The sequence below is a fragment of the Salvelinus sp. IW2-2015 genome, linkage group LG4p (assembly GCF_002910315.2).
Source record: "Salvelinus sp. IW2-2015 linkage group LG4p, ASM291031v2, whole genome shotgun sequence".
In the NCBI taxonomy this organism is placed as follows: domain Eukaryota; kingdom Metazoa; phylum Chordata; class Actinopteri; order Salmoniformes; family Salmonidae; genus Salvelinus; species Salvelinus sp. IW2-2015.
Genome location: NC_036841.1, coordinates 25382305 through 25408379, shown reverse-complemented (window position 1 = coordinate 25408379; position 26075 = coordinate 25382305). Strand labels below are relative to the sequence as shown.

At 44.0% G+C, this 26075-nt stretch overlaps 1 protein-coding gene across 1 annotated transcript in view; it reads left to right on the top strand.

The window, feature by feature from the left end:
• Positions 1–26075, top strand: part of LOC111960753 (eukaryotic translation initiation factor 4 gamma 1-like) — a 62285-nt gene that overhangs the window by 8739 nt on the left and 27471 nt on the right. Inside the window, 4 exon segments of the mRNA XM_070439156.1 lie at positions 4941–4961; positions 5338–5514; positions 6181–6280; positions 18425–18564. Coding sequence (XP_070295257.1) covers positions 4941–4961; positions 5338–5514; positions 6181–6280; positions 18425–18564 — 438 coding nt within the window.

Genomic DNA, 26075 nt, shown 5'->3' with positions numbered 1-26075 from the left:
GGCATGAAAGGGATAACGAATCCAGTTTGTGTCGTCTGTTTCGGGAAAGTACCTGCGTAATTGCGCACCCAACTCACTCAGGTGCTTCGCTATGTCACATGTGACATCGTCCGTAAGCTTGAGTTCATTGGCACACAAAACAATCCTACAATGATGGAAAGACCTGTGTGTTGTCCTTGTTAATGCAGACAGAGAAGAGCTCCAACTTCTTAGCCTCAATTTTTGTCCCGCACATTGAATATAGTTGCGGAGAGTCCCTGTAATCCTAGATTCAGATCATTCAGGCGAGAGAAAAACATCACCCAGATAGGCCAGTCGTGTGAGAAACTTGTCATCATATGCAAGCTGTCAGACAAGTGAAAATTATAATCAGTAAAGAACTTTAAGCTCGTCTCTCAATTCAAAAAAGTATGCCAATACTTTGCCCCTTGATAACCAGCGCACTTCTTTCTGTATGTTGTAAAAGCGTTACGTGGTCGCTGCCCATATCATTGCATAGTGCAGAAAATAAACGAGAGTTCAGGGGCCTTGCTTTAACAAAGTTAACCATTTTCACTGTAGTGTCCAAAACGTTTTTCAAGCTGTCAGGCATTCCCTTGGCAGCAAGAGCCTCTCGGTGGATGCTGCAGTGTACCCAAGTGGCGTCGGGAGCAACTGCTTGCACACGCGTTACCACTCCACTATGTCTCCCTGTCATGGCKTTTRCGYCATCAGTACAGATACCAACACATCTTGACCACCACAAGTCCGTTTGATGTCACAAAGCTGTCCAGTACTTWAAAAATATCCTCTCCTGTTGTCCTGKTTTCCAGTGGTTTGCTGAAGAGGATGTCTTCCTTAATTAAGCCCCATAAACGTAATGGACATATACCAGGAGCTGTGCCAGGCCCGTCATGTCTGTTGACTCATCCAGCTGTAATGCATGGAATTCACTGGCTTGTATGTGAAGCAGTAATTGTTTCAAAACATCTCCTGCCATGTCACTGATGCGTTGTGACAGTGTTGTTTGATGAAGAAATTTTCTGTATATGTTTTTGGTCCTTTTCCCCCAGTATTGTTCCAGACATATCCACTGCAGCAGGAAGAATGAAGTCCTCCACAAAAGTATGGCGCTTGCCTGTCCTAGCCACTCGGTAGCTCACCATATAAGATGCTTCTAGCCACTTCTTATTTATGGTATCGGTTGCTTTTATACATGTCTTACTACTTGAAARTCGTCTTAATTCTTGCTCCAAAAACTCCCGTGGCTTATTTTTCAAATGTCTGCGCAAGAGTGAAGGTTTCATCGAGTTGTGAGATTAGTACTTTTGTGGCTGAGGAAAGGCACTACTCCCAATACAAGTGAACCCCAAATCAATGTAGATCTCATCATATTTGCGTCTCTTCAATGGTCCAACGTCCCTGTCTGTTCGGTGCTTTCCCGGATGAGGGGGCAGTAGCTCTTCAGCTGCATCATATTCACAAYTGTCAGTGTCCATGCTAGCTGGGCTAACAACAAATGTAGAAATATCTGGTGCTAGCATTGGATGTGCTCGTGGAAGCAGAATAACCTGTCGTCGACAGGTGCAGGTGTAGTACTGCTGGTTGTAGCAGTACTACCAGTAGAGCTGGTATGTGTGTCTATGGACGCGGGACTTTTTGTTATCCATTTTCGAACAAACGGAATGAGCAGCAGCTTCATGTGGCTGCAAACGGACCGTTAGTGGAATTCCCGCGAGAGAGTAACGGTTTATGTGATTGGTTGTTAATTATTTGACTAGGCTATCTGTATTTGACATTTGTTGTTTCGCTGAACCCTAGATGGTTTCATTTTATTTTTGGAAGTGAAACTAGGCTACTCAGGCTAGGGAGGGAAAAAAAACTCACCCAAATGTATAGCCCCGCTGGAAAATTTGTTTGRAAATGTGAGGGGGGGTTGTTTTCACGATTATAGTTTTTTTTCATGTGAATCACATTTTTATTTGGCGTTCCCCCTGACAGGGTACGCGTAACCCTGTTTGCGAATACCTGGTCTAGGGTATCCAGGAGGATGCATGTGGTGTGGGCAATGACCAGCCTTTCAAAGCACTTCATGGCTACCGGCGTGAGTGCTACGGGGCGGTAATCATTTAGGCAGGTTACCTTCGCTTAATTTGGCACAGGGACTATTGTAGTCTGCTTGAAACATGTAGGTATTACAGACTGTCAGGGAGAGGTTGAAAATGTCAGTGAAGACACGTGCCAGTTGGTCCTGTTTTTTAAAGGTCATGCTCACATCGGCTACCRAGGGTGTTATCACACAGTCATCCAGAACAGCTGGTGCTCTTGTGGGTGCTCTCGTGCATGCTTCAGTGTTGCTTGTCTCGAAGCAAGCATAAAAGGAATTAAGGTGGTCTGGTAGGCTCGCGTCACTGGGCAGCTCGCATCTGGGTTTCCCTTTGTAGTCCGTAATAGTTTTCAAGAATGCCACATCCGACAAGCGGCGTAGCCGGTGTAGTAGGATTCAATCTTAATTCTGTGTTGACACTTTGCTTGTTTGATGGTTCGTCTGAGGGCGTAGCGGGATTTATTATAGGCATTCGGATTAGTATCCCGCTCCTTGTAAGCTTTAGCTTGATGCGTATGTTGTCTAAAATCCATGGCTTTTGGTTGGGATATGTACGTACGGTCACTGTGGGGACGATGTCATCGATGCACTTATTGATGAAGCTGGTGACTGAGGTGGTGTACTCCTCAATGCCATTGGATGAATCCCAGAACATGTTCCAGCCTGTGCTAGAAAAACAGTCCTGTAGCATCCATGTCATCTGACCACTTCCGTATTGAGCGATTTAAATAAAGGTTACTTTTATTTATTTTTTACTAGGCACGTCAGTTAAGAACACATTCTTATTTACAGTGACTGCCTAGGAACAGTGGTTTAACTGCCTTGTTCAGGGACAGAACGACAGATTTTTACTTTGTCTGCTCAGGGATTTGATCTAACAACCTTTCAGTTGCTGGCCCAACGCTCTAACCACTAGGCTACCTGCCGCCCCTGCTTTAGTTTTTGCTTGTAAGCAGGAATTCCTCTGGTTGCACATGTGACATGCTGGTAAAAATTTGGTAAAACTGATTTAAGTTTACCTGCATTAAAGTCCCCAACCACTAGGAGCGCCGCTTCTGGGTGAGCATTTTCTTGTTTGCTTATGGCCTTATAGAGTTGGTTGAGTGTGGTCATAGTGCCAGCATCGGTCTGTGGTGGTAAATAGATGGCTACGAATAATATAGATAAAAACTATCTTGGTAGATAGTGTGGTCTACAGCTTATCATAAGGTACTCTACCTCAGGCGAGCAATACCTCGAGACTTCTTTAAAATTAGACGTCACTCACCAGCTGTTATTGACAGAAAGACACACCCCCAACCCTCGTCTTACCAGACATAGCTTCTCTGTTCTGCCGGTCCATTAAAAATCCCTCCAGCTCTATATTATCCATATAGTCGTTCAGCCACGGCTCGGTGAAACATAAGATATTACAGTTCTTAATGTCTCGTTGCTAGGGTAGTCGTAGGTCATCAATTTTATTTTCCAATGATTGCATGTTAGCAAGTAGAATTTATGGCAGTGGGAGTTCTTGCTCATCTACAGATTCTCAAAAGGCAGCTTGATCTGCATCCTCTTTCCCTATTTTGRAATGGGCCAAAATACCAGCAACAGTGTGTGAAAACCTTGTGAAGACTTACAGAAAACATTTGACCTCTGTCATTGCCAACAMAGGGTATATAACAAAGTATTGAGATAAACTTTTGTTATTGACCAAATACTTATTTTCCACCATAATTTGCAAATAAATTCATAAAAAATCCTACAATGTGATTTCCTGGATTTTTTTCCTTCTCATTTTGTCTGTCATAGTTGAAGTGTACCTATGATGAAAATTACAGGCCTCTCTCATCTTTTTAAGTGGGAGAACTTGCACAATTGGTGGCTGACTAAATACTTTTTTGCCCCACTGTAAAATGTCTGTGATCTTTTATTTCAGCTCATGAAACATGGGACCAACACTTTACATTTTGTTTATATTTTTGTTGGGTATATTGAGGCATGTCTTACCTTGCTTCAGAGTAGGGTATTAGAGATTTCAAACTTTCTAACGGATGTTTTCATCTGTCACGTGAAACTGCTTGCATGTGTAGTGCCCTTTTGACAACTGTTTTCCGACTAATTGCATTATGGAACGAACCTTCGCGTGTTGCCTACTGCCCTGTGCTTATAATGTGAAGAAATAAGTTTATCAACGTGTTTAAGCGATACATTCTGATCTGTTGCTTCAGACCCATTTTTTTCTAATTCAGTAGCCTAGGCCTACTTGTTGTATGAATTTGTGATCTATCGCCCCACAACTGACCCGAGTCTGTTTTGAATAGGCTACTTATTTCGAGACAAGCTGACCAATAGAATAGGTTGCCTAAACTTTTCTTCTGTAGTAGATTGACATAGGCTTGTGATTTTGCTGTTCGTTACTTGTGGACAGTTATTCTGCCGTGTTCAAAGTGCACATCAGAATTCGATAAGAAGGACCGCACATCATTGCATTCTCGACTTGCATGTTCTGTTAACATGAATTACCGTAATCGAAATGAGATTTTTAATTTCATTAAAATTTTCAGGTCAAATGTACGGAGCCACATTTTCCTAACGGAAACCCTGACACGCACACTCCGTGCTCTATGTTAGCTTTGCACATGGACAGTTACTCACACACCTGCATCTTTAATGGACTAGGGATGTGTCCTGCATTTTTGCATGCTGCTTGTTAATTCACTGCTGGGTGGTGGGGGTAGGCTCTCTGTCAACTTAACTGACTGCTGCTCTCACTCCCTCTTGTTCCACCTCTCTCCCCCCCCCCCCCCYCYCCCCCCCCTCTCTCGCTTGCGTGTGTGTGTTCACGTGGTGTCTGGGTGATGTGCTGCTGAAGGGAGGATTCAGGTCACTGCAGGTAACGCTTAGACTCCTGGAAAAGAGGTCTGTCTAGTTGTTCATGCCTGTGGTCCTTTCCCCATTCTTTTGGCTACCGTATTGCTTGAAGAGTCTCATCGCAATATAAATTAAGCAACACAGAACATTCTAGTAATATTATTTGTTTTTTTAGCAGTTTGGGTTCTGGCATTATGAACAGGCTGTTAAAGTGCCAGAACAGCTCGTTGAAATTGTTTTAGTATTAACTGGCAAGGGGAAATATAATAGCCCTTTTTAAAGTTGGGTTGAATTTTATTGTTGAATGTTTTTACAAAAGAGGAGACTTAAGGACATGTGACACTTCCATAACTTGCTCCTCTCTTCTCTCCTACTGCCTCATCTTCTCCTCTCTCCAGGCGTACTACAGCCGTCCCAGTCTGCCCAGCAATGCCTCCCGGGTGCCCCCCGGCAACACGCCGAGGCCCGTGGCGCCCACACACGTCTACCAGCCGGGCCAACAGATGATGATGATCCCCTCACAGCAGATCCCCTTCCCCAACCAACAAGGCCCCGCCTACTTCATACCCGGACAGGTAAACACAGCACCACCCCTTCCTACAGGGTTCTCCATCTTTACTAGGGGCCACTCTCATTCTCTTTACTCAGACATTCACTATACCTTTTGGGACTGTTCCATTGGTTCCTTTCCGCCAGACAAGCTCAATCAAGTGGTGGTATGGTATTTGGGAAGAAAATAAATGCTATTTGAGTGGCCTGCCKCCCCCTGGTGACCTGTGTCAGACAGATTCTGCTGAGTCTGGCCTCTGCTCTATGGAGCCAATGTTGGGACAAAAGCCCCATTCCCCTCCCCCTGGCCAGGTGATCAGCTGACCCTCCAGTTCCTTCCTGATTGTGCAGTGATTAAAACACCACAGAKAGAGAGCAGGATGGGTGTTACTGTGTGTTTGAGGGAGTGGTGTATGTTAGACGTTAGGAGAGGTAGGCCTGCCACAGCTGGTTGGCCATCAAAACCACACTAAAGTGTGTGTGGGACAAAGAAAGGTAGAGGTGTGTCTGTGTGTTGAATGAGTTATATCARGTACTAGTTAGTAGACTGTCTTAACACCTTTTCCATCCTACTCGTTGTTGTTCTGTAGTTGAGCTTTAGCTTGCCTTGAATCCTCTGGTCTTGGGGAACACTCTACAATGTACATTTAGGTCTTATATCTAAACCATTCTGACATGTCTCTCTCCCTCAGTACCGGTCAACGTACGTGGCCACCCCCCAGCAGTACCCGGTCCCGCCGGGCACCCCAGGCTTCTACCCAGGCACCAGCCCAGCTGAATATGGTACTTATGGTAAGAGGCTCTGTTTGGGGCCCCGCCTGCCGATACCCACCTTTACCCAACACCACAGGCCTCAGCTTAACACCGCTCTCTCCTGGACACACTGAAAACAGGGATGTMAATTCCTGAGATTCATTTAAAGGTATTTTCAACAGAATTTCCATTGACTGAATTGAAGAGAAATGGAATTCAACCCTGATACACAGGTCAAATTCCAAACCTGTTACTTATTTCGGCACAAATAAGTTATTCCCAACAGTGTGCTCTCTTCCAAATTCCCTAATTTCCCTGTTCAGTTTGTCCAGGACGAAGGCCTCTGGCCTGGTGAGTCAGATTTTGACTGCCCTCTAGTGGTATGTGTTCACCTGTACAGGGGCTATAGAAAGCTCACTGGTTGTCCTGAAAACAAGCTTGGTGACCCTGCTCACAAGCCTGTGAGCTATGTAGGGTCTTAGTCTGTACAGTTCAGCAGTGACCTGGTCAGAGCAGTCCATTTATGGTGTCTACTTTAGAAAATGTTGACATGTATTGCTCCAACATGCTTAACAAGATGGTTGATTGTAAATAAGGTTTTGAGAGCTGGGGGAGTTGTGTGTGGATATAAACTCAGCAAAAAAAGAAACGTCCCTTTTTCAGGACCCTGTCTTTCAAAGATAATTAGAATAAAATCTAAATAACTTCACAGATCTTCATTGTAAAGGGTTTAAACACTGTTTCCCATGCGTGTTCATTGAACCATAAACAATTAATGAACATGCACCTGTGGAACGGTCGTTAAGACACTAACAGCTTACAGACGGTAGGGAATTAAGGTCACAGTTATGAAAACTTAGGACACTAAGGAGGCCTTTCTACTGACTCTGGAAAAACACCAAATGAAAGATGCCCAGGGTCCCTGCTCATCTGCATGAACATGCCTTAGGCATGCTGCAAGGAGGCATGAGGACTGCAGATGTGGCCAGGGCAATAAATTGCAATGCSCGTACTGTGAGACGCCTAAGACAGCGCTACAGGGAGACAGGACRGACAGCTGATCGTCCTCGCAGTGGCAGACCACGTGTAACACCTGCACAGGATCGGTACATCCGAACATCACACCTGCGGGACAGGTACAGGATGGCAACAACAACTGCCTGAGTTACACCAGGAACGCACAATCCCTCCATCAGTGCTCAGACTGTCCGCAATAGGCTGAGATAGGCTGGACTGAGGGCTTGTAGGCTTGTTTTAAGGCAGGTCCTCACCAGACATCACCGGCAACAACGTCGCCTATGGGCACAAACCCCCTGTCGCTGGACCAGACAGGACTGGCAAAAAGTGCTCTTCACTGACAAGTCGCAATTTTGTCTCACCAGTTGTGATGGTCGGATTCGCGTTTATAGTCAAAGGAATGAGCGTTACACCGAGGCCTGTACTCTGGAACTGGATCGATTTGGAGGTGGAGAGTCCGTCATGGTCTGGGGCAGTGTGTCACAGCATCATTGGACTGAGCTTGAACACTGTGGTACCCTTCCTGCAGGCTCATCCTGACATGACCCTCCAGCATAACAATGCCACCAGCCATACTGCTCGTTCTGTGCGTGATTTCCTGCAAGACATGAATGTCAGTGTTCTGCCATGGCCAGTGAAGAGCCCGGATCTCAATCCCATTGAGCATGTCTGGGACCTGTTGGATCAGAGGGTGAGGGCTAGGGCCATTCCCCCCAGATATGTCTGGGAACTTGCAGGTGCCTTGGTGGAAGAGTGGGGAAACATCTCACAGCAAGAACTGGCAAATCTGGTGCAGTCCATGAGGAGGAGATGCACTGTAGTACTTAATGCAGCTGGTGGCCACACCAGATACTGACTGTTAATTTTGATTTTGACCCCCACCTTTGTTCAGGGACACATTCCATTTCTGTTAGTCACACGTCTGTGGAACCTGTTCAGTTTGTCTCAGTTGTTGAATCTTGTTATGTTCATACAAATATTTACACATGTTAAGTTTGCTGAAAATAAACGCAGTTGACAGTGAGAGGACATTTCTTTTTTTGGTGAGTTTATCTGTGCTTATGTTTCTGTGTAAGAGAGGGGTGTGTGTGCTATTTATAGATSTGGTCAGATGTCATAGTAGATGACATATCATTTGGAGGAGTGAGCACTTTTCTTTTTTCACCTCGTGGTGCCAGTCTAATAGAATTAACTAGCTTGGAGGGTGAAGTAGGGTCACTCACTCATACAAACACGYATTCAGAGGCCCATATTTGCATGCTCACACGTGCACACAATCCAATAGTCACGTGCTCTCTCTCAATGCCTCACAAAGCTACTGATGCTCATGCGCTCACATACTGTATTTGCACGTGGCAAACACACACTTTTACGGCACTAACATGCTGTCTCATTGACTCAGTTTGTCTGGTTTCTGGTTATGTTGTTGTGATTACACCATGAGTCATTAATCATAAGGCATACACTCCCGCCCTTCTTACCAGAGAGATGTTTGTTTCTGTCGGCGCGATGTGTRAAGAAACCGGGTGGCTGTACCGACTCTGACAACATATCCCGAGTGAGCCATGTTTCCGTGAAACAGAGAATGTTACAATCTCTGATGTCTCTCTGGAAGGCAACTCGTGCCCTAATTTCGTACACCTTGTTATCTAGAGATTGGACATTGGCGAGTAATATGCTCGGAAGCGGTGGGTGGTGTGCCCGCCTTCTGAGTCTGACCTGTAGGCTGCTCCGTCTGCCCCTCCTGCGACGACCACTTTGTTTTGGGTCGWCCTCTGGGATAAGATCCCATGTCCAGGGTGGAGGTCCGAACAAAGGATCTCCTTGGGAAAGACGTATTCCTGGTCGTAATGTTGATAAGTTGACATCGCTTTTATTTCCAGTAGTTCTTCCCAGCTGTATGAAATAACACTTGAGATTTTMTGGACTAACAATGTAAGGAATAATACATAGGAAACTATGCAGTTTWWAAAAAATGTTTTATGTTTTTTCTTMTTATTGGTRAGATGGCGCCGCCAGACATGGTCGCCTCGCTTCAGCTCCTTAAGAAACTATGCAGTTTTTTTTAAAGGACCTGAAGCGAGGTGACCATGTCTGTCGGTGCCATCTCACCAATAATAAGACTTGCTTCCTCCTTTTGACTGGTACTGTGTGTGTGTCTCACACACACTGCTTGTGGATAAACTTTGAGAGAAATGGGGAAGGACGGACTGAGAGAGGCCAAGTGAATGAGGAAGGAGAGTAGTAAAAAGAGGCTTTGAGCAGTTTTGAGGGCATAACACAGCTGTAGACTGAGAGGAGGAGGAATTCAGAGAAAGGGGGAAGACGATACCCTCTTCTACCCGGTGTTTTCCTCTCTCACACTCTCAGGCTGCCATTGAGATGGGGAACCGTGCATTTAGGATGAGCTCCCAGCATAGCTGAGGGTAACTATGTGCTGCTGTCTGGTTAGTCTCCTTTTAACCCCATTCTCTCCATCCCTCTACTCCCCCATCCTCTCCCTCCCTCTTGTCGTGACTCATATCTCAAGCTCTTATTTACTGGGATGGGACGCTTTCCAAGAAAGTCCTGTTCCCTTTGCTTTCTCTTTTCCTGCATGTTCCACCTCCATCCTTCTCTCCCTCTCTCCGTCTCAGTACTCGATGTGGGTTTTGACTATATTTAGTCAGTGCTTTTCTTGGTCAACAATGCAGACTCAGTAATGTGAGTTAGACTGAAATGTGTGCTGAGAGCTACTCACAGGCAGACAGTTCATAGAGTTTTTTTTCTGGGAGAGAAGAGGGGATACCAGTTTCAGAGAGCAGGAGGAGACTGGTTCACTCTGTATCTGAGGCCCTTGGAAGGCCAKGTCTGGTAAGACAAATAAACTGTGGCGGAGTCATGGATTTCCGAATATGGAGTCTTTGAATTTGGGATCTCTCTGTGAATGTGGAAAAGACGGGAGTGGGCATGGTGATTGGTGCTCTAGGTTTAGAGTGGGGAAGGATTGGTGGTGATCATTGCTAGACAACCATTTTCAGGTCTTACCATAGATTGAAGTCAAAACTGTAACTCAGCCACTCTGGCCACTGTCTTCTTGGTAAGCAACTCCAGTGTAGATTTTGCCTTGTGTTTCAGGTTATTGTCCTGCTAAAAGGTGAATTTATCTCCCAGTGTCTGGTGGAAAGTAGACTGAACAAGGTGTTCCTCTTGGATTTTGCTGTGCTTAGGTCCATTCAGTTTTTTTATCCCGAAAAACTCCCCAGTCCTTAACAATTACAAGAATACCCATAACATGATGCAGCCACCACTATGCTTGAAAATATAGAGTGGTACTCGCGAATGTGTTGTATTGGATTTGCCCCGAACAAAAAGTGAATTGCTTTGCCACATTTCTTTCAGTATTACTTTAGTGCCTTGTTGCAAACAGGATGCATGTTTGGGAATGTTTGTATTCTGTACAGGCATCCTCCTTTCCACTCTGTCCATTAGGTTAGTAACCGTGAATAGGCGACTCCGGGATGCTGGCCTTCTAGGCAGAGTTCCTCTGTCCAGTGTCTGTTCGTTTACCCATCTTAATCTTTTATTTTTATTGGCCAGTCTGAGATATGGCTTTTTCTTTGCAACTCTGCCTAGAAGGCCAGCATCCCGGAGTCGCCTCTTCACTGTTGACGTTGAGACTGGTGTTTTACGGGTACTATTTAATGAAGCTGCTAGTTGAGGACTTGTGAGGCATCTGTTTCTCAAACTAGACACTCTAATGTACTTGTCCTCTTGCTCAGTTGTGCACCAGGGCCTCCYACTCTTTCTATTCTGGTTAGTGCCAGTTTGCGCTGTTCTGTGGCGGGAGTAGTACACAGCGTTGTACGAGATATTCAGTTTCTTGGCAATTTCTCGCATGGAATAGCCTTCATTTCTCAGAACAAGAATAGACTGACGAGTTTCAGAAGAAAGGTCATTGTTTCTGGCCATTTTGAGCCTGAAATCGAACCCACAAATGCTGATTTATTTTATTTTTTTCCCTTTTTCCCCCACCTTTTATTCAACCAGGTAGGCCAGTTGAGAACAAGTTCTCATTTACAACTGCGACCTGGCCAAGATAAAGCAAAGCAGTGCGACACAAACAACAGCGTTACACATTGATTGTATGTTTGTTAATCACATAACACAATAGAAAAATCTATATACAGTGTGTGCAAATGTAGTAAGCTTAGGGTGGTAAGGCAATAAATAGGCCATAGTGGTGAAATAATTACAATGTAGCAATTAAACACTGGAGTGATAGATGTGCAGAAGATGAATGTGCAAGTAGAGATACTAGGGTGCAAAGGAGCAACAACAAAAAAATAACAATATGGGGATGAGGTAGTTGGGTGGGCTATTTAAGATGGGCTRTGTACAGGTGCAATGATCGGTAAGCTGTTCTGACAGCTGATGCTTAGGTTAGTGAGGGAGATATAAGGCTTCAGTGATTTTWWTTTTTTWTATTTTTTTGCAATGCGTTCCAGTCATTGGCAGCAGAGAACTGGAAGGAAAGGCGGTCAAAGAAGGTGTTGGCTTTGGGGATGACCAGTGAAATATACCTGCTGGAGCACGTGCTACGGGTGAGTGCCCCTATGGTGACCAGTGAGCTGAGATAAGGCGGGGCTTTACCTAGCAAAGACTTGTAGATGACCTGGAGCCGGTGGGTTTGGCGACGAATATGAAGCGAGGACCAGTCAACGAGAGCATACAGGTCGCAGTAGTGGGTAGTATATGGGGCATTGGTGATAAAACGGATGGCACTGTGATAGATTGCATCCAATTTGTTGAGTAGAGTGTTGGAGGCTATTTTGTAAATGACATTGCCGAAGTCAAGGATCAGTAGGATAGTCAGTTTTACGAGGGTATGTTTGGCAGCATGAATGAAGGATGCTTTGTTGAGAAATAAGATTCTAGATTCTAGATTTAATTTTGGATTGGAGATGCTTAATGTGAGTCTGGAAGGAGAGTTTACAGTCTAACCAGACACCTAGGAATATGTGAACAACTACAAATACCTAAGTCAGAACTGTCCAGCGTAGTGATGCTAGACGGGCGGGGGGGTGCGGGCAGCGATATGTTGAAGAGCATGCATTTAGTTTTACTTGCATTTAAGAGCAGTTGGAGGCCACGGAAGGAGAGTTGTATGGCATTGAAGCTCGTCTGGAGGTTTGTTAAGTGTCCAAAGAAGGGCCAGATGTATACAGAATGCTGTCGTCTGCGTAGAGGTGTATCAGAGAATCACCTGCAGCAAGAGCGACATTGTGGCAAAATCCTGCACGGAGCCTTCACCGTGCGCTGCCACTTTAAGAGTGCATCAGCAGTAAGGAAGGAAATTAAGACAGCTCTTTGGGGAGGAGCTCTTGGGTGGCGCGACATTTTGATTGTGTGTGCTATGCTGCAGAAGTTTGTTTGTTTTCAGCGTGTGTAGATTATAAAGTATTTAACTCAATCATCAGTGTGATCGCTCTAGGTCGTGGTTGTTTTCGTTTGGGACTGCGCCGGTTATGGATCGCATGGATTAGTAGCAACATTGTTGCGAAGCTTTGACATACAAACCATCTTCCGATGGTCAAGCGCAGTCAAGTCTGGAGTGAACCAAGGACTATATCTGTTCTTAGTTCTACTTTTTTTTTTTTATGCTGAGCTATATTCAATGAACAGCATTCTTGCATAGGTATTCCTATTTTCCAGATGGGATAGGGCAGTGTGATGGCGATTTAATCGTCTGTGGACCTATTTGTGCGGTAAGCAAATTAAAGTGGGTCTAGGGTGATGGGTAAGGTGGAGGTGATATGATCCTTGACTAGCCTCTCAAAGCACTTCATGATGACAGAAGTGAGTGCTATGGGGTGATAGTAATTTAGTTAAGTTTCCTTTGCCTTCTTGGGTACAGGAACGATGGTGGCCATCTTGAAGTGTGTATTTATTTATATATAATATATGTATGTATGATGTAGTGTGTTGTATATATATATATATATACAGTTGGAGTCGGAAGCTTACATACACTTAGCCAAATACATTTAAACTCAGTTTTTCACAATTCCTGACATTTCATTCCAGTAAATATTCCCTGTCTTAGGTCAGTTAGGATCACCACTTTATTTTAAGAATGTGAATGTCAGGAATAATAGTAGAGAGAATGGTTTATTTCGCTTTTATTTCTTTCATCACATTCCCAGTGGGTCAGAAGTTTACATACACTCAATATATTTTGGTAGCATTGCCTTTAAATTGTTTAACTTGGGTCAAATGTTTCAGGTAGCCTTCCACAAGCTTTCACACAATAAGTAGTTTTGGCCCATTCCTCCTGACAGCAGCTTGGTGTAATGAGTCAGTTTGTAGGCCTCCTTGCTCACACCACGCTTTTTTCAGTTCTGCAAACACATTTCTACAGGATTGAGGTCAGGGCTTTGTGATGGCCACTCCAATACCTTGACTTTGTTGTCCTTAAGCCATTTTGCCACAACTTTGAAAATGCTGGGGTCATTGTCCATTTGGAAGACCCATTTGCGACCAAAGCTTTAACTTCCTGACTGATGTCTTGAGATGTTGTTCAATATATTCACATAATTTCCTCCCTTCATGATGCCATTCTATTTTGTGAGGTGCACCAGACCCTCCTGCAGCAAGCACCCCCACAACATGATTCTTTGCCATCCCCGTGATTCACGGTTGGGATGGTGTTCTTCGGCTTGCAAGCTTCCTTCCCCCTTATCCTCCAACATAAATGATGGTCTATATTGGCCAAACAGTTCTATTTTTGTTTCATCAGACAGAGGACATTTCTCCAAAAAGTACGATCTTTGTCCCCATGTACAGTTGCAAATTGTAGTCTGGCTTTTTTATGGCGGTTTTGGAGCAGTGGCTTCTGCCTTGCTGAGTGGCCTCCAGGTTGTGTCGATATAGGACTCGTTTTACTGTGGCTATAGATACTTTTGTACCTGTTTCCTCCAGCATCTTCGCAAGGTCCTTTGCTGCTGTTCTGGGATGATTTGCACTTTTTGCACCAAAGTACGTTCATCTCTAGGAGACAGAACGCGTCTCCTCTCTGAGCAGTATGATGGCTGCGTGGTCCCATGGTGTTTATACTTGTGTACTATTGTTTGTACAGATGAACGTGGTACCTTCAGGCGTTTGGAAATTGCTCCAAGAATGAACCAGAATTGTGGAGGTCTACAATTTTTTTCTGAGGTCTTGGCTGATTTATTTTGATTTTCCCATGATGTCAAGCAAAGAGGCACTGAGTTTGAAGGTAGGCCTTGAAATACATCCACAGATACACATCCAATTGCACTCAAATTTATGTCAATTAGCCTATCAGAAGCTTCTAAAGCCATGACATTATTTTCTGGAATTTTAAAAGCTGTTTAAAGGCACAGGCAACTTATTGTATGTAAACTTCTGACCCACTGGAATTGTGATACAGTGAAATAATCTGTGTGAACAATTGTTGGGAAAATTACTTGTGTCATGCACAAAGTACAGTCGTGGCCAAAAGTTTTGAGAATGACAAATATTCATTTTCATAAAGTCTGCTGCCTCAGTGTCTTTAGATATTTTTGTCAGATGTTACTATGGAATACTGAAGTATAATTACAAACATTTCGTAAGTGTCAAAGGCTTTGATTGACAATTACAAGAAGTTGATGCAAAGAGTAAATATTTGCCGTGCTGACCCTTCTTTTTCAAGACCTCTGCAATCCGCCCTGGCATGCTGTCAATTAACTTCTGGGCCACATCCTGACTGATGGCAGCCCATTCTTGCATAATCAATGCTTGGAGTTTGTTAGAATTTGTGGGTTTTTGTTTGTCCACCCACCTCTTGAGGATTGACCACAAGTTCTCAATGGGATTAGGGTCTGGGGAGTTTCCTGGCCATGCACCCAAAATATAATTGTTTTGTTTTCTGAGCCACTTCGTCACTTTTGCCTTATGGCAAGGTGCTCCATCATGCTGGAAAAGGCATTGTTCGTCACCAAACTGTTCCTGGATGGTTGGGAGAAGCTGCTCTCGGAGGATGTGTTGGTACCATTCTTTATTCATGKCTGTGTTCTTAGGCAAAATTGTGAGTGAGCCCACTCCCTTGGCTGAGAAGCAACCCCACACATGAATGGCCTCAGGATGCTTTACTGTTGGCATGACACATGACTGATGGTAGCGCTCACCTTGTCTTCTCCGGAGAAGCTTTTTTCCGGATGCCCCAAACAATCGGAAAGGGGATTCATCAGAGAAAATGACTTTACCCCAGTCCTCAGCAGTCCAATCCCTGTACCTTTTGCAGAATAWCAGTCTGTCCATTATGTTTTTCCTGGAGAAAAGTGGCTTCTTTGCTGCCCTTCTTGACACCAGGCCATCCTCCAAAAGTCTTCGCCTCACTGTGCGTGCAGATGCACTCACACCTGCCTGCTGCCATTCCTGAGCAAGCTCTGTACTGGTGGTGCCCCRATCCCGCAGCTGAATCAACTTTAGGAGGCGGTCCTGACGCTTGCTGGACTTTCTTGGGCGCCCTGAAGCCTTCACAACAATTGAACCGCTCTCCTTGAAGTTCTTGATGTTCTGTTTTGCTTAATCATGGTTTAATGATTCGTCTTTCCAGTCCATATAATACAGTACAGTTTACACACTCAAAGATTAGCCTACTGGTTAGTTTCATTTATTTACCCAAGAGAGCATATAGCTAGCTACGTCAATGGGCTTTTATATTTTTCTGTCATGATTAATGTGCCTATGTCATGTATTGGATAACTGCACAATAATTTGGGCTTTGTCTCATTAAATGTCTTTAATGTAGGGCTCATGAAATGTATTTTAATATATTGCTCATCAGGCTCAGGTAACATCAGGTTTGAGTTTCCATGCTAATCAAAGCCGTAATCAAATCCAAACGTGTATGCTTTATAATACTTTTAGAATGATATTTCCGGTTACCCGGAAGTACCGGGTTACCCGGGTGAAAAGGGATTTATTCTCGGGATGCAACATTTTGTAAAATACCGGTAAAATATTCAAYCCATCGTCCATGCAACTTATTATGTGACTTGTTAAGCAAATGTTTATTTAGGCTTGCCATAACAAAGGGGTTGAATACCTATTGACTCAAGACATTKCAACTTTTTATTAATTTGTAAAAAATAAAGCATAATTCCACATTATGGGGTGTGTGTAGGTCAGTGACGRCAAAAAATCTATGATTTGTTATTATGGATGCGCTAGTCATTATCCGTGTTCGGGGGGTTATTTTTTTCCAGCTGTCAGGACACCGCTCTAAACTACTCCACTGCCAGGATAGAATTCGAAATAACTTAATTGGCAAATTAATTTCAAGAAATGGGCATGTTGTAACTTGATCCTACTGCTACAATTGGTTAGAGCAAGGCTGTAACAATGCTCCCTTTTTATATCGCTCACATCACTTGTTGCTGTTTACTGCTAATATGAGAGATGGCTCAATGGCGATGACATTTGCTGCCAAGCCATACATGTGTGTAATATCTAGCAAGGAGAGCAAGAGTAGGAAAGAATATGAAACGGCGATCCACGTTCTGTCTGACACATCTGACTGTAATTTGAGAAGCGAGAACTAGGGATGCACGATCTATCAGTAAGCTAATCGGAACCGGACGATATTAGCTTAAAATGCCGGCATCGGCCCAATGTCTAGTTTAGCGCCGATGTGCAAAACCAATGTCAAAGCTGACGTGCATACCTATATAATGTAGGTTGATGACGCCACGAAAATACAGCGCTACACGTGCAACACAGCATTCCTAACCTAGCCCACAATGTCAGCTGTGTGGATCTATTTCAAAGGAAGATAAAAAGGCCATATGCAACGTTTGTGCTGCTATTATTTCCAGAGGGGAGAAAGTGAAATAGTTCAATAGCACAAACCATTACTCATTTGAAAGTGTATCACCTCCAGACGTTCAGCGACTACTTAGTTTTTACTGCTATTATTCTAAGCGCACTTCAAATAACTAAACAAGTTCAAGTCGAACAGTCATTTGAAAGAGTAAGAACATTTCAGCGAGACAACTTGAAGGCAAAATCCATTAACGTCAAGATAATGGAATTCATTGCCCTTGACAATTTTATTTTATTTAACCTTTATTTAACCAGGTAGGCTAGTTGAGAACAAGTTCTGATTTACAACTGCGACCTGACAATCAACCGTTCTGTCGTGGATGATGGCTTTCACCATCTGGTCGAGCACGAGTAGGCGCTTTTTTTCAGATCTAGCCCTACCGGAGTTACACAGTACTGCTATTAGCTTCACGACTGACATTTGGACCAACGATATCAGCCCCATAAGCATGAGCACAGTGGGTCGACAAGGATTTCGTACTGAGGAAAGCCATATTGTATGCTCAAGACTGCTGGTTCTCATACCGCTGCCATTGCAATGGCATTTGAGAACATGTTTGAAACTTGGAAACATGAACACACTCCTTGCTCCATTCGAACAACTGACTGGAGAAAGAAGCTCATCACCTGYGTCTGCAGCAGACGTGATACCCTCTGTCATGGCATTGAAACGCCTGTTAAAAAAACTGCCAACACTGACCGTGAGGTTAACTTGCAAAAGTACTCTACTAGAGGCTGTGAACAAGCGATTCGGTGGCATTCACTCTGAGCCTCTTTACTGTGTCGCCACCATGCTCGATGCTTGGTACAAGGACAGCTACTTCGATGCAGACAAGAAACACGGTTTACCTGAAATGTGAGACAGCTGGATAGGATGGAAACGGACAGAGTGACASTGCGCACCGAGGAAGAGGCCACAGACAGACAGAGCTGGAACTTCACTACTTGACATGTATGATGAAATCCTGGTTGAGAATGAAACGACTGAACAAATCAGCACAGCAAGTAAGTGAAAGAAATATAGGTTTTGATTGTTTTACTGGTGACGGGGACATACGTAAATGCCAATATTTCTCTGTAATAAAGCCCTATTGTGTGGAAAAGGTCACTGATTGGCTGGGCCTGGCTCCCAAGAATTTAGGGCCTAATGAAATTATTTGAATTGACTGATTTCCTTATAGGAACGGTATCTCAGCGATATTTCCGTAATTGTTGCATGTTGAGTTTTTTTATATTTTTGTTCAGTATACATGCATGCTAGTTTAAGTGTTTGSGACGTCTCTCTTTTGTCCACAGCAGGGGCATACTACCCAGCCCAACAGCAGTACACGCCCTCTGTGCCGGCTGCTCCGGTTATCATGAACCCTCCACCCCAGCAGCAGCAACTACCTCCACAGCAACAGATCCAGCCCAAAAGGGAGCGCAAACAGGTACAGGTAAACTCATCGTCCCACTTATACTGTTGTACACCATATCTCTACACACAGGTAAACTCATCACCCCMCCTCTACAATACTKCTTTTTTTTACTGCTTTCATATTGTTTTATTGAACAGATAGGAGGAGTACCAGGTCAGTGAGTTGGATTGGAACCCATGCCCACTCTGGTAGTCAGTGAGTTGGATTGGAACCCATGCCCACTCTGGTAGTCAGTGCRTTGGATTGGAACCCATGCCCACTCTGGTATGCCGTGGTCAGTGGCACTAACTGCAGGACCTCAGGCCAGGCCATGTTACACCTCTACTTAGGTAGACAATCAGGTATCCTCATCCCAGAATGGACAGGTAACAGAACTGGAAACGCCAAGAGACATTAAGGGCCTGATGTTATACAGTCAAACTTCCCGATCAACCAGAGCAGCGTTTAAATACCAGTGATTCTCCCTAAAGGAAGGGAAGGACTGTGCTAATAAAGGGTGTCAATATTTTTTTTAAACAAGCATAGTTTCAGTCAGTAAGGTGTGTTCAACACGAATGCCTTTTCCCCATCATCCACTGTGAAGGTTAACGGTGCAGTTTTGGTCTACAGCTACTGTGTCTTCCTGTCTGTCTGTCTGACCTACGCTCTTAAAGGTGGATGTGACAGGACTTGGGCTTGTGTGATGATGATAAACACTGTGATGTGGGTAGTGTTGCAATTGTCCAGGGAGGATTCTAGATGGGCCTATTCCTCGTGATTTATGTTCAGTCAGTGATTTGAATTAGATAACTCTGGACCTTCACTTGATGAACTGTAACACTAAACTGATGTGACTCGAACATGTTCTTTAGGGCTGTAGTACTGATGTGCCTCTTCTCTGGCTGTTGGTGCAGGTGTCMTCAGTTGGTCTGGATTCATCTGGTCTGTCTATTAGTGATGGGGGGAACAATAGTTACATAATTTATTATTTATCTAGGGAAGTCGGTTTTGGGAAAAAAATCGTATTTACAATGATGGACGGCGCTGGGCCAATTGTGCGCCTCCCTATGGGACTCCCGATCACGGCCGRTTGTGATACACCCTGGGATCGAACCCGGGTCTGTAGTGACGCCTCTAGCACTGCGATGCAGTGCCTTAGACCGCTGCACCACTCAAGGAACCCCATATCACAATATTGTTTTGGATGATATTATATTGATACTTTGACTCAAAGTAACTATTTGTAAAATAAATGTGTGTACCTGTGCCAACACTACTGTATTTTTCATCCTATAGCTTGTTCTTCGTCTTATTTTTAAATAGTGAGCTAGCTATGAGTGATCACCTTTTTTTAATTTTTTATATCTTGTCTCTCTACAGCAGGCACCCTGATGTTACAAAACATTAGGAACACCTTAATATTTATTTGCACCCCGTTTTTCCCTCATAACCGCCTCAATTTGTCGGGGCATGTCGAACGTGTTACACAGGGATGCCGACTCCAATGCTTCCCACAGTTGTCAAGTTTGATTGGATGTCCTTTGGGTGGTGGGCCATTCTTGATACACGTGTAAAACTGTTGAGTGTGGAAAAAAACCAGCAGCATTGCAGTTCTTGACACACACAAACCGGTGCTCCTGGCACCTACTATCATACCCAGTTCAAAGACACTTAAATATTTTCAAATCCAATTTTATTGGTCACATATACACATGGTTAGCATATGTTAATGTGAGTGTAGCGAAATGCTTGTGCTTCTAGTTCCGACAGTGCAGTYATATCTAACAAGTAATCTAATGAATTTCCCAACTACCTAATACACACATCTAAAGGGGTGAATGAGAATATATAAATATATGGATGAGCGATGGCCGAGTGGCATAGGCAAGGTGCAATAGATGGTGTAAAATACAGTATTTACATATGATGAGTAATGTAATATATGTAAACATTATTAAAGCGGCATTGTTTAAAGTGATTAGTGATCCATTTATTAAATTGGCCAGTGATTGGGTCTCAATATAGGCAGCAGCCTCTGAGTTAGTGATTGCTGTTTAGCAGTCTGATGGCCTTGATAAGGTGTTCTTCAGTCTCTTGGTCCCAGCTTTGATCCACCTGTACTGACCTCTCCTTCTGGATGGTAGCGGTGTGAACAGGCAGTGGCTCGGGTGGTTGTTGTCCTTGATGATCTTTTTGGCCTTCCTGTGCCTTCGGTGTCATGGAGGGCAGGTATTTTGCCCCCAGTAATGTGTTGTGCAGCTGGAACCACCCTCTAGAGAGACTTGCGGTTGAAGGCGGTGCAGTTGCCGTACCAGGCTGTGATACAGCCTGACAGAATGCTCTCGGTTGTGCATCTGTAAAAGTTTGTCAGGGTTTTKGGTGACAAGCCAAATTTCTTCRGCCTCCTGAGGTTGAAGAGGCGCTATTGCGCCGCCTTCACCATGCTGTCTGTGTGGGTGGACCATTTCAGTTTGTGATGTGTATGCTGAGGAACTTGACGCTTTCCACCTTCTCCACTGCTGTCCCTTCGATGTGGATAGGGGGGGGTTCTCCCTCTGCTGTTTCCTGGAGTCCACTATCATCTCATTTTGTTGACGTTGAGTGAGAGGTTGTTTTCCTGACACCACACTCCGAGTGCCCTCACCACCTCCTTGTAGGTTGTCTCGCTGTTGTTGGTAATCAAGCCCACTACAGTTGTCGTCTGCAAACTTGATGATTGAGTTGTAGGCGTGCATGGCCACGCAGTCGTTGGTGAATAGGGAGTACAGGAGGGGGCTGAGCACACACCCTTGTGGGGCCCCAGTGTTGAGGGTCAGCGAAGTGGAGATGTTTCCTACCTTCACCACCTGGGGACAGCCCGTCAAAGTCCAGGACCCAACTGCACAGGGTGGGGTTGAGACCCAGGCCCTCYAGCTTGATGATGAGCTTGGAGGGTACTATGGTGTTGAATGCTGAGCTGTAGTCAATGAACAGCATTCTTACTAGTGATGCACCGATATGACATTTTTGACTGATTCCGATATTGTCATCGCCCAAAAAAACGATGCCGATATTTAYAAGTTTTGCATCCTTCTTCAGCATTCTWGTACAGTTAAATAGTTAACACACACACATGGACGCAGAGGTCTAAGGCACTGCATTGCATCTCAGTGCAATAGGCGTCACTACAGTCCCTGGATCGAATCCAGGCTGTATCACATCCGGCGCACAATTGGCCCAGCGTCGTAAATAAGAATTTGTTCTTAACTGACTTGCCTAGTTAAATAAAGGTTACACACACACCACACTGACCAAAAAGTTATTTTGTTGGCATTTACGTATGTCCCCATTACCAGTAAAACTTAATCAAAACCTATTTCTTTCACTTACTTGCTGTGCTGTTTCATCGTTCATTTGTTCATTTGTTTCATTCTCAACCAGGATTTCTATGGAACGCCGTTTGTGTCTTTGCGTGTCAAAAAAGATAAACGTCAAATAACACTATTTGACGTGTCAAATAACACATCTGTTTCAGTAGCTATAGTGAGCTAGCTAACTATAGCTAGGTGTCATTCAAAATAACCCTAATTTATAAGACAGTTCTTATTTGATTAATGGTGGTCGGATTAATGGTGCTTCTATGTGAAGCTAGCCTCTAAGGATTAGCCACAATAGTGAACTTTGCGGTTAGCCTTCAAAATAAAAGTATGGCATAATTCTAGTATTTGTATTAATTTGCATTTCTGTCAATGACACACTTTTTTATTTTGAAGGCAAACTGTAAATTCCACTATTGTGACAAATTTTTATTGTGGCTAGCTTCCCAACACAACCCAGTATGGTTGMGCCTCACTAGCCAGATGAAGCTAGCTGGCAGTTTATAACGTTAGCTTTGGGCAACAGAGTTAAGTTGCTGACTAGCTATTTATTTTCATGAACTGAAGTACAATTTCAATAGTCGAACAACAAGTGGCAACCTAGCTAATAGTTACTCCACAAGGATTCCTAAATCATTGCTAAGAATAATGTAAATGACTGCAGGTTCTACTGGTCATCATTTTCAGGTTGGTTGTATTAGTGCTAGCTAGGTACCAAGCTAAAGCTAGCTACCCCAGAAGTTGCGGTCGAACAAATGATGCTTTATTACCAACGCGGTATTGTAAACACATCGTTCGTGGCCGGTGTTTGCTTGTTTGCAGACTTTTTTTGTACAGCTTTGACAGTGATACTGTATCTTTTTTTGACACGCAAAGACCCAAACGGCGTTCCGTAGTATGTATGTCGTGAAGCTAATAGCAGTGACGCTATTACTGTGTAACTCCGGTATGGCAACATTTGAAAAATAGCTCACTCGGTAGTGTGTACTGGTGCTCGACCAGTCGGCGAAAGCCAACATCACCCACGACAGAGAACGGTTGATTGTCAAGGGCAATGAATTCCATTATCTTGGCTTTAATCGATTTCGACTTTGCGTCTCACTGAAATATTGTTACTCTTTCAAATGACTGTTTGACTTGTTGACTGCTCGATCCACACAGCAGACATTGTGGGCTAGTTTAGGAATGCTGTGTTGCACGTATTGCGCAAAATTTTACGTGGTGGCATTACGTTATATAGGTATGCACGTCAGCATTGACATCGGTTTTGCACATCGGGGCGTTAAACTAGACATCGGACGATGTTGGCATTTTTAGCTAATATCGTCCGATTCTGATATAATCACCGATTTTTATATTGTGCATCCCTAATTCTTACATAGGTATTCCTCTTGTCCAGATGGGATAGGGCAGTGTGATGGCGATTGCATTGTCTGTGGATCTGTTGGGGCGGTTAGCAAACTGAAGTTGGTCTAGGGTGGCCGGTAAGGTGGAGGTGATATGATCCTTGACTAGTCTCTCAAAGCACTTCATGATGACAGAAGTGAGTGCTATGGGGCGGTAGTCATTTAGTTAAGTTATCTTTGCCTTCTTGGGTACAGGAACAATGTTGGCCATCTTGAATCATGTGCGGACAGCAGTTTGGGATAGGGAGCGATTTGAATATGTCCGTGACCACACCAGCCAGCTGGTCTGCGCATGCTCTGGACGTGACTAGGGATGCTGTCTGGGCCAGCAGCCTTGTGAAGGTTAACACCTTTAAATGTCTTACTCACGTCTGCCACGGAGAGGGGGGCTGACGGTGGCACTGTATTATCCTCAAAACAGGCAAAGAAGGTCTTTAGTTTGTCTGGAAGCGTGACATCGGTGTCTGTGACATGGCTGGTTTTCTTTTTGTAGTCTGTGATTTCCTGTAGAACCTGCCACATACGTCTCGTGTCTGAGCCGTTGAATTGCAACTCCACTTTGTCCCTGTACCGGTATTTCGCTTGATTGCCTTGCGGGGGGAATAACAACACTGTTTATATTCAGCCATATTCCCAGATCTCTTTCCATGGTTAAATGCGGAGGTTAGCACTTTCAGTTTTGCGCGAATGCCGCCAGCCATCCACGGTTTCTGGTTAGGGTTGGTTTTAATAGTCACAGTGGGTACAACATCTCCAATGCACTTCTTTATAAACTCACTCACMGAGTCAACGTATAGATGTTAWCTGAGGCTGACCGGAACATATCCCAGTCCGCGTGATAACAATCTTGAAGCGTGGATTCCGATTGGTCAGTCCAGCGTTGAATGGTTCTTGTCACTGGTACATCCTCTTTTGAGTTTCTGCCTATAAGACGGTAGGAGCAAGACGGCGTCATGGTCGGATTTGCCCGAAGGGAGGGTATGCATCGCCGAAGTTAGAGTAGCAGTGATCGAGTGTTACACCCGTGCGTAGTGCAATCAATATGCTGATAGAATTTAGGTAGCCTTGTTCTCTAATTTGCTTTGTTTAAGGGCTGTCTTGGTGTCTGCTGTCAAGGGGGAATGTACACAGCTGTGACGATAACTGACGAGATAATATGGCTGGCATTTGATTCTAGGTCGGGTGAGCAGAAGGACTTGAGTTCCTGTATGTTGTTAGGATTACACCATGAGTCGTTAATCGTGACGCGTACACCCTCGCCCTTCCTCTTCCCAGAGAGGAGTTTATCTGTCGGCGCGATGCATGGAAGAAGCCTGCTGGCTGAACCGATTCCGACAATATATCCCGAGTGAGCCATGTTTCCTTGAAACAGAACGTTACAATCTCTGATGTCTCTCTGGAAGGCAACCCTTGCTCAAATTTCATCTACTTGTTGTCTAGAGACTGGACATTTGCGTGTAGTGTATTTGGGAGCGGTGGGCGACGTGCATGTCTACGGAGCCTGACCAGGAGGCCGCTCCGTCTGCGGCGCTATTGTTTTGGGTCGGCTTCTGGGATTCGGTACTTTGTCCTGAGTGGTGGTCCAAACAGGTGATCCGCTTCKGGAAAGTCTTATTCCTGGTCGTAATGTTGGTAAGTTGACGTTGCTCTTATATCCAATAGTTCCTCCCGGCTGTATGTAATAAGATTTAAGATTTCCTGTGGTAACATTGTAAGAAATAATAAAATACTGCACAGTTTCCTAAAATCAAATCAAAGTTTATTTATCACGTGAGCCGAATAAAAACAGGTATAGTAGACCTTACAGTGAAATGCTTACTTACAGGCCTAACCAATAGTGCGAAGGAAAGGTGTGTGTGTGTGTGTAGGTAAGTAAAGAAATAAGACAACAGTAAAAATACATTTGAAAATAAGAGTAGCAAGCTATATACAGTAGAGGTCGACCGATTATGATTTTTCAACGCCGATACCGATTATTGGAGGACAAAAAAAAGCCGATACCGATTTAATCGGACGATTTTTATTTTATTTTCTGATTGTATTTTTTTGTAATAATGACAATCACAACAATACTGAATGAACATTTATTTTAACTTAATATAATACATCAATAAAATCAATTTAGCCTCAAATAATGAAACATGTTCAATTTGGTTTAAATAATGCAGAAACATTGTTGGAGAAGAAAGTAAAAGTGCAATATTTGCAATATGTGCCATGTAAGACGCTAACGTTTAAGTCCTTGCTCAGAACAGAGAACATATGAAAGCTGTGGTTCCTTTAACATGAGTCTCAATATTCCCAGGTAAGAAGTTTTAGGTTGTAGTTAATATAGGAATTATAGGACTATTTCTCTCTATACAATTTGTATTTCATATACCTTTGACTATTGGATGTTCTTATAGGCACTTTAGTATTGCCAGTGTAACAGTATAGCTTCCACCCCTCTACTCGCCTCTACCTGGGCTCGAACCAGGAACACATCGACAACAGCCACCCTCGAAGCAGCGTTACCCATGCAGAGCAAGGGGAACAACTACTCCAAGTCTCAGAGCGAGTGACGTTTGAAACGCTATTAGCGCGCACCCCGCTAACTAGCTAGCCATTTCACATCGGTTACACCAGCCTAATCTCGGGAGTTGATAGGCTTGATTTCATAAACAGCAGAGCTGCTGGCAAAACGCACGAAAGTGCTGTGAATGAATGCTTACGAGCCTGCTGGTGCCCACCATCGCTCAGTCAGACTGCTCTATCAAATCAGACTTAATTATAACATAATAACGCACAG